Below are 14854 nucleotides of genomic sequence, written 5' to 3'. Positions count from 1 at the left end.
TTTGAATAATAGCAGAGGTCGAGAGCCGAAAAAAAGTTTCTTTATTGTTGTATCAGAAGAAAAGCGTTTTTTTTTTGTTGATTTAAGACAATTACAAGTGCAGAACATTTAACGCTGTTACATCAGAGTTTTCATTTGTCAGCGTAATTGTCATTTTTTTATTGTTCAAACGGTATCACATGATAGATAAAAACTAAAACATCAGTTTACATAACTCACAATCAGTTTTCATTGTTGTATGTGTTACTTTTCTTTTGAGCTACTGTAAGGTAATCTGGATAATATGAACACCAAAATAAATCCTGCACACAATCTGATAGGTGAGCCATCACTTAACATAACAATAACAATAACACCAATGTAAAGAATAGAACATTCCCACACTTTACCGGATCATAAAACCAAACAGATACAATCAATTAGTGATGCGGAAGAGCAGAAAACATTATTCCCTTTAGGTACACTGTAGGGAATAACCTCTCATTTATGGAGATATGCATCGCGCCAGAGTTCTCCTGAGGTTTTCAGTGACCTGAAAAAGAAAATGACGGAAAAAAAGAATAAACATCAGCCTACTTATCAAGCGAGTGGCCGTTCTTTCTGCCACAGTAGATCTAAGAGCCTTGCAAGAGTATGAATTTTGTGGAAGTCCAAATAATTGGTTAATAAAAGATTTACACATACTGTACATTCATACCTTTGTTTAGGAAATATGTACACACACACTCCTTCTGGGGCTTTGTCAGAGAACAGATCAGGTTTTGTTTGGGCCCCTACTAACCTCAAAGTGTTCATCCTGGCGGTAAATTATATACCACTATCATTATTGGACATACCTGAAGACATCAGCGAGGCCTTGCCACATAGTCTTCACTTGATAAGTAATCCCATATTTCGCACACAGTGCACGGACCTGTGGGGCCACCAGGTGGTAGTTGTGGCGCGGCATAGTAGGAAACAGACTTCAGAGACAAAACAAACAGAAAGCGTTGATCAGACAATACTGTCTCTAACTTGTGTCAACATACTGTATGTGTATGTGCACTTCACTATAATGAAAGATGCCCCCTTCCACCCAGCAAAACATGCAATGTCAAACACAAAGTAAAAAATACATTTGAAGTTTACTTATGATGACTGTTTATTATTTTGTGATGACGTCTTAACACTGAGATAGGCATTAGCTAAAAATGTTTGTTCTGTTACTTTGTTCTGTATCACAAAGGAATAATAATACAGCATGTGAATAATACAGCACGTGGAAAGGGCTTTTTTACAATGAGTGAAAATCAATATGCTGCTATTGTGACATTTAATAGTTCACCCAAAAATCATCCCCCCTAAAAAGAAATTAAGGCAGACCTAGGATTTTTTATTTTACAAATCTAACCCCCTACTATATCCTAAATGACTGTTTTCTCAATTGGCTTCACCCTTTGAATGATTTCTTCATGAACAAAGGATTTCCTCCAGTTTAAAGAAGAGACTTATTCTTAACAAATCTGATCAGCAGGTTTTGAGCATTACCCTAATGAAAAAAAACCATATATATATATTTTTAAAAACTGTGATTACTCAACTCTTGAATGCTTTATGATGAAATTAAGTCTTCAGGGACTTTAAGTCATTGTCTTCTATATTAGCTATGTTCTGCATCAGCTTGTCCCAACTCTTCATAAAAGCTTTACCATATGATGTTCACACTGAAGAAAGTAATCCAATGATTTAATTTACATTGCCACAGATCAGACACTGAAAAACTGGGTATCTGCACTAGAATTTTGGCTGAACAGTTTGAGATTGTTATTGCAGGCCACTGCTTTTTAAAGAGTTGAATTATTTGATTGTATCATCTTGAGTTACAGTATTTCCTTGTGACTATACTGAGGCTTTTTATCTGCAAGGACAAGAGTTCCTGGACAGCAAATCGTTTGGTTTCAAAACACTTGATGGTGTGTGTGATCAACAGAAGCTTTCAGAGGGGTTGAATGGACCCTAATTCCTCTGTGTGTCTGTAGAATGATTGATTCTAATTTAATTTCAGTACTCAGTGAGTGAATTAAAGCTGACATTGCACTTTAAGAGATCTGGTGTTTTCTCTCAGCGTGACATTATGAGCCCACTTCTGAGGCTAAATGATTTGACTTACTGATGTTCGATTTGAAAGTTGAGGTGTCCGCTGAACCAGTCATTGAAGAAGGACTGCTCAATATTACAGGTGGCCTGTAGCTAAAGAAGAGGATCACACAGATGAGATGATATAGTAAATGAGCAGCACATGTAATTGACAGTGGATTTCACAGCAGTTAGAGGATTTCTTAATAAACCATTTACCTGCATGGTTAACCAGTCCTTGTGCTTCTCATGGTCGATGTCCATCGGCAGATGATTCATCTGAGTCACCCACACAAACCAGTGACTCTCCAGAAACCTGCAACATTCACAACAATACCACACTGGTCACTGAATCATGTGTTACACCATGTGCTCAAGGTATGAAAGTCTTTGTATCACCTAATTCATATATATTTCTAAACAGGAGGTATATGTGGTTGTATTAATTGGATTATATTCGATTTTTGTAAGCGTGTCTTTTAAGTTTTTTGGAAGGTATTTGTACTTACACTAGTGTTTCATTTTTGTGGGTAACAGGGAAATGGATGCATCGTGTAGGGAAACACTTTACACCTCAAATCACAGCTGGTAACACCATTTTATTTTATTTTGGAAGCAATGAGAAAAAAAAATTTAAATAGAGAATTCACTCATTCACTAAGCTCTTTATACATTTTAAAATACATTTCATGAAAAGGTAGTTCGCAAGGGTATTGAGTTATCATCCATTCAGATCATTACCTGACAAAGATGATGAGGGCCATGGAGCCAAACAGGCCATACATGGGTATGTAACAGCAGAAGAAGCGAAGATAGTAGGACATGGACCAACCCAGATCCTTCACAAGACAAGCAAGTTAATACAATTGATATAACTGATGTGTTATGAAGAATCATGACTGCCTCACTCTGTTTAGGTGAATTATTTGTTTTGACAGATATTTAAATCGAGAAGCCAAAATTTTACCCGCACATACATATATTGCTGTAGTTTCTACAGTAATAATTTATTGTTCTGTCATTTTAGAACGTTTCACTGTTTATCGCAATGCATCATGGGTCAAAAATAACAACAGCAGCTGACAAGTGTTTTTACACATTCTAAAAGTTCAGGCCAGCAGTGTTCTGGGTAAATGACGCTGACTAAAGATAAATACTGTTGATAATTTAATTGAGTTGCAAGAGGGGGTTTGAAGGAACAGTTTTTTAAAATAAAAAGAGACTTGTCATGGTAGTTACATGGTAATAAACCTTCAAATAAAGTTAGTGAGAGTTTTTTAAGACAGCATGTAGAACACCTGGCGGAGCAGTTTAAATCAAAAGTACAGATGATATAAAGACAGAATAGGACTACAAATCGTTAGTTAGCCTTGTATCTGGGTTCTGGGATGAAACAGACTCCTGGCCACTTCAACTCTGACGTGACTCCACTATCATGATTCATCATTTTAGCTCATGTTACGACATGATTTGAACGTTGACAGTTTGGGGATTTAGCGCTAGCGTTTCAAGCATCGTTTCAAGCAAACATTTGCCAACCAACACAAAGTGAAAGCTAAAGCTATCTAACTTTACACAGAACATTTAAGCTAGACTTTCTTTCACAACCACAAAGATGTGGACTGAGAGCGCTTTAAAGCAGCAAAGAGCACTAAATAAACACTATAATATCATTTGGGTGTGTTTTGTTTGAGCTGCCATGCAGCTGCTTGGAAATTCGATCATGCAAGACCTGCTGCCGGAGGTTATGATTATACAATTACCGCAAATGTGGACAGTAACTGACAGTCTAGCAACATGAAATCCAAACTATCCCTTCAACTCTTACCACCCCATATGTACATTTTTACTTAACCACAGAATAGTGAGTGAAATATTCTTTTGGGTGTGTCCGTGTCTGTGTGTTTCTCCGCAAGTCGATATCTACAATATTAGACTATAACTCATGCACAGGGGGACGGATCATTATGAAACTTAATAAATGGGTTAATATGTATATTGTCTGCAAAGGAATACATTTTGGGTCATTAAGGTCCATGGTCAAGGTCACCAGGGGCAAAATACCCCCAAAATATATTATCTAATATATCTCATGAACCAATGGTCATATGGGACTGGGACCCATGAAAAATTAGGTCAAAGTTCACAGATTTTTGAGGTGTTGTTGTAAACTACATCACTTGTTTATTTAAAAAACAATTACTGTCACTTATTTTGTTAATTAACAAGCTATTTTACAATATCTAACTTTTTTGCCAGGATTATAGCGTAAATTCTACAGTCAATTCATTACAGTGTAGAGAAACTTAAATTTTATTGTACCACAAAGAAGACAGGATCTTACCACCCAGTCATGGCGGGAGATTATACTGTTCATTAACTGCATTTGGAAGTAAACCGGAATGAGCAGTGGGGGTCCCACTATAAGAGAAACAGATAACAATCATTGATGTAAAGTGTTCCTGGTTTCATTCACTTTAAATGACTCTTAAAAAACATACCAAGAAAGAAGTACTGGTGTTGGCGATGGTAGGGCATATGTTTGATCTTTTTTACGCCATACTGTAACAGAGAGGGAAAATAGAGTTAGCAGCTGGTGAAATACTGGATCGCACTGAATGTTAAACAACTCATCATTGTGCTACTTGCCTCAACCGGCTGAGTGGCACCAATTACAAAGATGTTCAACATGTTGACATCAGGGTCCTTTCTGAAAATGTTTGTTTTAGCATGATGCTGGAAATGTCGATGATTCCACCAGTTGGCAGAAGCTCCCTAAGAAAACAATCTTTAATATCTTCAGTATGTTACAAAAATTAGGAAAGAAATATATGACATATATGAATACCAATCACCTTTAAATGGCCGATAGCAAACTTTTGCAACAAGTGATTCCAGCGGGACTGCTTGAAGACAGACAGGTGGCCAAAGTCGTGCTGCAGCCAACCAGCCTGCGACTAAATAAAAGGAAGAAAAGCATTTTGAAAGTTGTTTGCTGCAGAGCTGAACGTCGTTGGAAACATTTAGACCAAGGGACGATGTTCAACTCACCTGAGCAATTGTCATCAAGAGTGCACAGAGAAATGTGAGTATCCAGTTGGTTCCCCAGACCCATATGATCAACCAGGCGAGGGCCTCCAGCAGCACAATGTGACCCAGGTGGAGGCAGAAGAACAAAGGCCGAGCTTGAAACAGACCCTTGCTCTCTGCCTTGACACGTAAAGTGTGGAAATCCTGTACGAGTGCTGCCTGAAGAAAAAAAAAAAGCATTTATTTAGAAGCATGTTTTAAAGTTTTTGGATGGAGGAGGACCAGGGCTCAGCCCCTGATGGGTAAATGTCCAGCCAATGCCAAAGGATGGTGCTCACATTTTTGTTTCGGTCCTGGCTGGGCTCTGTTGCCGCCAGTTCTCCAATCAGCAGGGGCTTCAGAAACTTCTGGACAAACTTTAGGTCGGGATGAAAAGCAGTAAATGCCTCCTGGAAAAAAAGAGATACATTCCACCACTGACATTTACAGCACCACAACCACAAAAAACAGCTCAATACTCTGAAAAATGGGTTTGTGTTAAAGAAGAGAACAAACTGTTTTACCGTGGCGTCCTGTCCAGCATAGTGGCTGATGACATGAAACCCTCCTGGGTGTCTTTTGGCCCACTGAGTAGTGTTGTAAACTTTCCGATCTATGACCAGCCACTGGTCGGTCCTGCTGCTGTGGCTCTGCACCTCCTCCCAGGTGTAAACGCATCCGGCTCGCTTGCTGCCCGTCTCCCCTTGCTCCGTCAGCTGGCCTCCACCTCCCATCTTCACCTCACTGCTGTGTCTGGCCGTGATCCACCTGCGCACTGCAGGGCCTCTCAGCCACAAACTCTTACACCTGGATGTAAAAAAATTATCTGTTTAACACTCCTCTGAAAGTTTCAAATGCAGATTGTAGCGAAACCATTGCTCTATTTCAAGTTTTTCCTATGTTTACCCCCCTTTTTCCTACTTTTAATTCAAAGTTTTTGAGAGTCCCTCTTTGTGGGAAAAGATGGCCCACCCACTTCGGTGCTGGCCCATCCAAAGAATTATATCTACCTATGCCACTGCTCCAGATGAGGAGGTTTTTAACCTGTTGCTCCCTTTGCTTTAAACATCGAGCTGGTTAACGCACAGGTGAAGTGGCACAAAGAGCAGTGCGACATATTCACTAATAATTGATGATGAAATCCGACAACCAGGAGGCTGGTGGTGAAGCAGGGAGGGTTTCATCTGGACACTTTACATCATGTGTCCGTAACGACATGAAACATCAATGTAGAAATAAAAATCCCTAAATAAAATTCCGGTTATATTAGTATTCAGGCTGTAACGTGCGAAGCCAGGGCGTGTGGTTTCATAACAGCACATTTGGGCGCAGTTCATCATAATGTGCGATCAACGTGTAAAAACAGGACAGACATGCTTATGAAGCCACAAACAATCAATTGAATAGCGTTTATGGACGGTGCATTGATGAATGCTCACAGTAATCGCGGATAGCGGATGGCAGACTGTCTAGATTGCAGGCCCACATTAACATGACAAATATTTCATACTTACAGTTTCCCGATTTTTTGCGCTACACTCGCCGGGTCCCGGTCACGTCAGCAGAGCAGATAACTTTATTTGCCCCCGATCCGTTCAGGTCCATTTTTATCGCAAACATTCCCCAAAATGCATCCTCTTCCCCTGCTAGTATGTTGAGCAACACATTCCCTCATTCAGTGTAAATTCCGAGCAGATCATTCGAGGGTGTCTGGGCCAATCGGCGCACAGTATATCCTGGACCGACGGGCTGATGTGCAGCGGGCTGAATAAACTGGCGGCTGCGCTGTCGCCTGAGGAGCGCTCCCACGGACTGATTGGTGGTGGTCATTCTGACATTACCGTCCATGATGATGAATATCTACAGCACACACACTTCAATATACTGCCCACTGATGTAAGACATCACTGGGCGCCATCACGACAGCATCACAGGCATGCAGTCTCCAACCACAGCCTTTCACATTATTTCATTATTTTCTAGTTTGCTCTAAGGTGGAGCTGTTTTTTATTTAATATACTGTTGCTAGTTACTTAATGACATAAGAATATACCATTTGGAGTATCTTTAATAATGTACTATGTTGGTTAGGTGACCGGTTACAACTGCCCTTCCAGTTAAATGCAGTGAAGTAAAACATACAAATGTTTGCCTCTGAAACACAATAGCAACATATTTTAGTTATAGTACTTGAGTAGATTATTTGGTCACCACTACAACAGTTAAGTAACATCACGGAGTTGTAATAGAATATTTTTATATTTATGTCGTGGGATGGATATGACCTTTTATTTCTGTGGCAATACTCTTAAGCAACAGTGTTTGGGAGTATTTTATTAATTTCATATTTATTAATATAATTTTAGAAACAGTATTTGAGTAGATGTATCTGGTCATATCGCACTACTTGTAACACTCAACGTAATGCAGTTGTAATGGAGTATTTTCAGGTAATATATATCTATCTCTCAAAGCTTTTATCAAATCGAAGTAGATGTACTTTTTTCCGGAAAAGAGCCTTTAATGACAGTGTTGACACTTCAGTGCGTTTATCAAACCAAAACATATCTGTTAAGTTCGCATGAAAGGCCAAACACAGATTATTAAATGTGTTTAAGTAGAATAGTAAGTAGTAGTAGGTAACAAGCGTAACAGATGTATTTTTTGTATGTCACAACAGTTTCACAATCATTGTTTTCCTGAGTCCTGCTTGGCTCTAGGACGAAATATCCCTGCCGGCACAGAGCCGTCTAGTCATGTAGACTGGAGGCATCTTAACATTATTATAAATATAAAATAAACAATTATTGTTTAGCATTTTCGGTCAAAAATAATAAGCTTTCCAACTTAGCATTATGTGTTATTATCTTAATAACACACATATTCATGCGAACAACAATTATATAATGAAAATGGTTCTGTTGTTGTTCCCACTTCCATCAGCATGTGGTGCTTGACCAGACATCTCTCGTGTCCCGATTTAACCCCGGGATGCAGCAGCAGGTACAGTATCACCACATGTATACAACATACAGTGGCCCATGGAACACCCAAAAACTCGTGACATTTTTGCACACCCTCTACAGAATTTTTATCCCAGAGAGTGAGAGAAGCTTTGTGAGGCACGCCGATAATGTGAGCTTTCACCACATGAATGTATAGGCAGGGAATAGTTTGCTGTGCACCATGGATACTCACCGTGTTCCATCCATCGTATTCTTGATTCTAGTTGAGGAATTTATTTCTGCATGGAGCTGGAAGGTCTTGTGAAGACATTACAGCAGAACATAGCAGGGGATTGATGGGCGGCACACAAAGAAAATTTTCACCCACGTTGCATCGCACGAAAACCCGTCGCCAGACCGACAGGAGATCAAGCTTTACCGCAAACATTATTTTCCGTGTTTGTTTGACCCACTTAATGGTAAATTCAAAGTTGCCAGACTGGAGTAACCAGGAATGAAAGTACGCAATTAAAATGGTGAGTTGCAAAATGTAACTTTAGTAACTTGATTGCAGAAGATAACTCACAAATATTTAAATAACACAATTAATGTAAAATAAACAAGTCTTTTGTTTTGTCAGTAGTCTTTAAAGTCTGTATGTTCTGTGATCTTGTTCAATATTCGTTTATCCGGGGTTTCTTTAAAGTTTATGACTGTCCCTGTGACGGTGTCTCAGGATGGCGTGACTCTTGGGGTGTGTGTAGTCCTGGTGACTGGCACCACCCTACCACCAGGTGGAGTGTTCCACGAGTTGAATCTGCGTTCCAGGTAGAGTCAGCTGGGAGGCTCGCCATCCACAGGAGGGGATCTTCAAAAGAGAGGCTCACTCTGTCCAGAATACCTGACCTAGTTATAACAGAGACAGTATTCGAAGATTTTATTTTGTCCATTTACTTTTACAACAATTTACACCAGCAACACTAAACATCACATTCACCATAACTTCCGTAGTCTCATATCAACATGATCATTGTAACAAGCACACATCGTCGTACTCAACAGTACTGCTCTTTGCGAACAGAGGACTAAGTGACACCGCAACAACACACAGGCTGCACTGCATGTTGTTGTGTGACAAACATCAGGAGCATGCGATTTACTGATCCAGAGCTGAACGCTAATTCACCCGCTGTAGAGACACCAAACCTCCCCACGACACTCAGACAACACACGCAGACGACGTAGCAACATTAGCACAACACTGCTAGCTCACCGAGGTGGCCGGAAGGAGAGTACAGCGCTGAGCGCTTTCCAAGTTCCCGGTAGCTGCTTCTCTGATTAACTTGTGTTTCGATGAGCTGACTTACTTCTGTTAACTCTCTTAACTTTCTACTGTTCGTCTCGTTTCTTCTTTCTCCCGTTCGCCGCAGCCGCCACACGAGCACATCTCCTTCTCTTTTCCATACAAACGGTCGCTCACGCAGGTGCGTTGGGATCTGTCAATCAAGTTCAGTTGGAGGAGGGACTTGTCCAAACTATCATCTGTGATTGGCTGATACTTCCTCCATTTGTTCAGATGACAGTAACGTTATACACATTATAATAATACATGGTATTTTAACCCCACATTACATATTTGAACCCCTTTTTTGTCACTGGGTTACATTTGTTTTCATTCTGTTGATGTGTGACTTTATACAATTAAAAATACAGTGACCATCTCTCACGGAAATGTGAGTGCAACCTGTTGAAATATGCATCTGATCTGAACATTCTTTGATAGCATTCAATTAGCCACACTCAAATAATATTTTCAAAACATCTAAACATTTTGACCAATATTGTTTGCACAATGCCAAAGGAACTTTTCATTTTGTGGGCAGCAACTTTTTATTTTGAAGCATAATATAAAAGTTTGAGGTCATTTATTATGATGATTATGCTGTTCTGTACAAGCTGTTTTTAGCAAATGCACCTACAGCTTTGAGAATTTTGACACTATTTCAAGAAATTAGACTAAGTAAATGAGAAAACCAGACATTTTTAACAGCTTGTTTGTTTTCTTGTATGTTCCCCATGCTGTCTAGGTCATGCAGTGCTTTATCTGCATTCAACACATTCACCTCAGCAGTCACATCCACTCACCCCGAGGTCTCTGTCTCTGACTGTCTCCCTGTTTGCTGCTCACGGTCCATTGTGTCATTTCAGGGTCGTTTCAATGCGATGCAGAAATTTGCAAATCAGCTCTTCTGGTCCTCAGCATATCAGACAGGATCATCCTCAAGCAGTGTGTGGCCTGTCTCCCCGTTTGTCTGCCTCTTCTGCCACAGTTCATCAGTCTGACACGAGCGCTGCACATCTGACCCCAGCAGCTTTTCTTCAGTACCACAACCTGCAAAACACACTGTCAATCAGAAAACCAGTCTGCTAATATCAAGTATTCAATGAAAGCGGAGGTGGAGAGTCTTAGCACCACCTGTACCCAAGATAAAAAAAATTGATTCAACACATTGATAAAGCAGTAATTTTAAAAGAGACATATCTATCTATCTATCTATCTATCTATCTATCTATCTATCTGTGTGTCTGCCTGTGTGTCTGTCTGTCTGTGTGTTGATATAACTGTATATGTGGGCTAAATCATATTGTGATCATGGAATGTGTGTCACCCAGGATGTAAACATCAGAGCTCCAAACTGTTGCAGTGGATGAAAAATCTAATCTATCATCATCATCATCATCATCATTATCATCATCATCATCATCATCCATCATACTGGAGAGGATACCATGGTAAATGTGGTGGAGTGAAGGTCCACCATATTTAAAAAGCATATAGTGCAGATTAATTTCAAATCAAAACTGAATAGCTTATTTAAACTTTCTGGAAAGCACCACAGTAACACTACTGGAGACATTAAATTATTGAATATCCCACAAATGAATGCATCAATAATCTTAAAATAAACCTGTCTGGTTCTTGCTTTTGAGTCAAGTTGAACAATGTGAGTGTCTGCAGCAGTTTATACTTTATTTTCATGTCTGTTCTGTGTCCAAGCAGTAGTTACATGAAGGCTGTCCTGACAGCTTTTTAATTGGTCTATAAAATACCTGCTGAAGCTAATGTCAGTAGCAGTTCTGTGTTTGATTCAAACCAGGGCTGGAGTGACCATCTTTGGAGGTCCAGGAGACTCTGGGACGATTACTGATGTTTTACTGGTCTTCATGTGTTATTGAGTTATACATTTACAGTGGTGGCTGACTTATTTAACTTACACATAGTAAAAACACAGATACATCATTGGGCGGCTGTGGCTCAGGAGGTAGAATGTGACTTTCCTGTAAAGCGCTTTGAGTGGTCAATATAGAAAAGCACTATATAAATACAGTCTATTTACCATCAGTGCAATAAGGTGCAAACAGATTTTCAATATTGTAGGTGATCGAGGTGGATTTCTGGTTTTACAGTTATTGACTCAAGACCGTGTTTACATACATGGGGTTTGCAAAAAGATGCAATCCACTAATGACAAAATAAGGACAGGAGGAAAGTAGCCTGCAACAACACTACTTCAACGTTCTTTCAGAAGGCTATTTACAAAAAATCAAATGTGTATAATACCCAAAAGGTTATTAGAATTTCAGGTGGACAGGATAGTTCTGTGGAAAGAGAATAATCTTTCCTTGTTATTAATAATTCTTGCAATAGTCTTCAAGGTTTACAAACACACACACACACACACACACACACACACACACATATATATATATATATATACAGCATATATATATATATATATATTCACTTTCTCATATCTTCCAGTTACCTTTGTGTTTGTGAGGGTTCTGACCATTTGCATTTTAATCTGTAACAGTGCATCATACTTCAAAAACTGATGTTATATTTTAATCTCCAAAGTAACCATTTATATTTATATTTGACAAAGAAAATGTTGGAGGTGTCTTGAAAAGAAAAGTCTTATAACATGCAAAAGATGGGAGATAGACGACTTCTGACACACGCTCACACGCACGCCTGCGCGTGCATGCACACACATGCGCATGAGTGCACGCACGCGCGCGCGCAACTGACCATGTGATGTGAATACCCCTTGTTCCTGTTGCAGAGGAGGAGGGAGGCAGCGATCAGTTGAATGTAAACCTCCAGCACTGATGGAAAGAAGCGGCCATCATCGGGAGCAGAGTCCGTCCGTCAGCGCCGCGGTTTCCTCCGAAACGAGCACTTTTCTTTATCCGGCGAGGATCTGAACTCCAGGAGAGCTCGGCCTTTAATGGAGGGCAGCGGCATTAACGCGTGGACAGACTTCCATTAACTGTTTTTCTTTGCCGCCGGCCAGGTCACTGAGCTGGAGGGGGCGAGCAACAAACTATCCAAAGTGGCACTTTTTCCGTGCGCAGACAGAGACCGGATCACGTGAACAGGTGGCCCCAGAGCCGCGCGTAATCTGCCTCTGAAGAGCCTCGAGCAGGGTAAAGAGGGGAGGAAAGAGTAAGGACTGCAAGAATCAACTCTAGACCAAGATTCAGCTGTACTTTGTTGAGCCTTAGTCCCAGCAACAATATTACTATTATTATTATTATTATTATTATTATTATTACTACCGTTACTATTACTCCAAACTTTATATACATAGATTGACAGAGAGCAACCTGACAAACTGCTGTGCCATGGCTGCAAGAGTGTTAATTAAACCCTCATACATCCAGTTGATCTGCAGGCAGGTGGAGTTTTTTTGAAGAAGCTGACACAGGGCAAGTGTGGGAAATTTTCTAACCTTGCTGCTAATTTCTAATCCATTGTTAACTGTGAAAACAAGGTTGGGCATTATGATACTGTAAAAATGACCAAATCAAAGCCGGACTCAGATGAAGTGAGTGTGTTGGTCTTGAGTGTGTATGGCTATTTGACATGAGGGTTGTTTTCTGAGTGTACACAGGAGACCAAGTCTTCCATTATTAAATATTGACTCCTTCTACGAAAGTCAGTGTCAATCATTTATGAAAAGGTATTTCTGAATTCGGAACCGGTGAAAGCACCACGTTCACACGTCATGGCCAGTGTCTGTTTTATGTGCTTGCCAGGGCACCTCTGCTTAACTCACTGCTATTTTTATAACCAAGGTCTTGCACGCATGTAAATGTGAGTATTGGATTTACATTTACAAACCATTTATGACCTGCTAAACACAACCCCCCCTGAACCTTCAGTGTTGTGTAAGCACTCCTGTGAGTGTCAGCGCCAAGAAAGAGAGGGAGACGAGCAGGATTATTACAGCGTTGAATAGCTGGGGTGCTTCACCATAAAAGGTAAGTCCATAGAGAGGCCCCACACATGAAAAGCATGAACAGAAATGTTGTATTCACATTAAATGCAGGTCAGAGACCCAGCTCCGCCATGACCTTTGTATACTCCTTTGTGTCAATGACTACACCTTTTCTACCTCCATCTCCAACATGAAGCAGGCCTGGTCCTTGTTCTCCTCTCATCTCTGCACTCATTATGCATGTGGGGCTCACATTTAATCTAATCCTCCGTCCCTCCACATATCCTTTTCTCACATCTCATTGAAAGAGTGAAATATTTATCCCAGTGCTGAAATATTTATCCCTGCTCTCGTGTGGTAGAGTGACAGCGTCCGTGCTCGGGAAATGTCAGCAGAACAGACTCAAGCTGATTAATGCTCCTCAAAAATAAAAAAAACATTAAGAAACACATGCAACATTGTCCCTTTTGCACATAAAACTGTATTCATAACATATACAAACATATATTTTTTGTTATAGAAATCACTTGAAATATGCCGTTACAGTCAGCAAAGTGATCAGGATTCAACCTCTAGGGACCATGAATTTCATGTCAGCTCGTCCAGCAGTTGCGGAAATATTTCACTCCAGATCAAAATGTTGGACTGACCGAAAGGCTCTACGTTTGACAGGCCAAAGAGCTGCTGGAATGAGAAAAAATCATTTAGCTGTTCACCTCAGGTAGATGTATTGGCAAATAATAAAACTATCATCTATTATCTATACTTGTCTGACTCAAACAATTCATTGCAGACATTATTTCTTTGGTTTTATGTATTTCATGTTTTGACAGCTATCTACTTTATCTGACTTCTGGTAAGGCGACTGCAGTGTCTGACAGTTGGTTGGAAGCATGTATCCTGTATGGAGCTGTGGTATACTGAACACACTTGATCCTCCTCCTCGGTGCTGCTGCTCATTCCAAAGCTGTGGGTGGCAAATGGTCTGACACACTGCAGACGTCCATGGGAATCAGTGCCATACTCAGTCTGAGTGTAATTATTTTGCTCATTGGTTTACACTCCTCTCATTCTCTGTAGGTCAGTGAGAGGGAGGCAGTCAAAGACAATGCATCATCTCCTTCACTCCCTCTTTGGCTTTCACACACTTACTACTTTAGCCCCCGGAGATTTACCTGTAAAAATATAAAAGAGGTCATGTAAGTCAAAGGAAACAATGGGACTTGTGTTCAGAATGTGTGCACCTGTTCATGTCCTGGCGATTGTAGCCATTTTCCATTTTCGCACTGATGATTCCAGATGTAAACTTTTCTAAATCGGAGTCATAGCGTATCTGTAATCTGTCGGGGAGTGATGTTTACAGACTGAACACACGGTGTTGTGTGGTGCGGGTTTGTTTTCAATTTTCAGAGCCAGGGGGCTGAGCCGAAAAACCACACA

The 14854-nt window shown here is 40.3% G+C and overlaps 1 protein-coding gene across 3 annotated transcripts; it reads right to left on the bottom strand.

Annotated features, from left to right (window-relative positions):
* Positions 1-24: 24 nt before the first annotated feature.
* fads2 (fatty acid desaturase 2) lies at positions 25-9035 on the bottom strand. Of its 3 annotated transcripts, none has more exons than XM_035641445.2 (13): positions 8918-9035; positions 5709-5991; positions 5484-5594; positions 5167-5364; positions 4971-5072; positions 4765-4890; positions 4617-4677; positions 4460-4536; positions 2857-2954; positions 2335-2431; positions 2150-2229; positions 837-962; positions 25-532 (listed from the first exon to the last, which is right to left on the bottom strand). In XM_035641445.2, the coding sequence occupies exons 2-13, from the start codon at positions 5916-5918 to the stop codon at positions 481-483; spliced, it is 1338 nt and encodes a 445-aa protein (XP_035497338.1). In that variant the 5' UTR covers positions 5919-5991; positions 8918-9035; the 3' UTR covers positions 25-480. The 3 variants fall into 3 exon arrangements, 2 of the variants coding, with proteins under 2 accessions (XP_035497338.1, XP_035497339.1); XM_035641446.2 differs by lacking the exon at positions 8918-9035 and adding an exon at positions 6699-7540; XR_007030945.1 differs by lacking the exons at positions 25-532; positions 8918-9035 and adding an exon at positions 6699-7548 and having other exon boundaries at positions 901-962; positions 4438-4536.
* Between the last annotated feature and the right edge of the window lie 5819 nt (positions 9036-14854).

The sequence above is a fragment of the Scophthalmus maximus genome, chromosome 7 (assembly GCF_022379125.1).
Source record: "Scophthalmus maximus strain ysfricsl-2021 chromosome 7, ASM2237912v1, whole genome shotgun sequence".
NCBI lineage: Eukaryota > Metazoa > Chordata > Actinopteri > Pleuronectiformes > Scophthalmidae > Scophthalmus > Scophthalmus maximus.
Note: the sequence above shows the minus strand (reverse complement) of the source record. Positions and strands in the feature narration are given on the sequence as shown.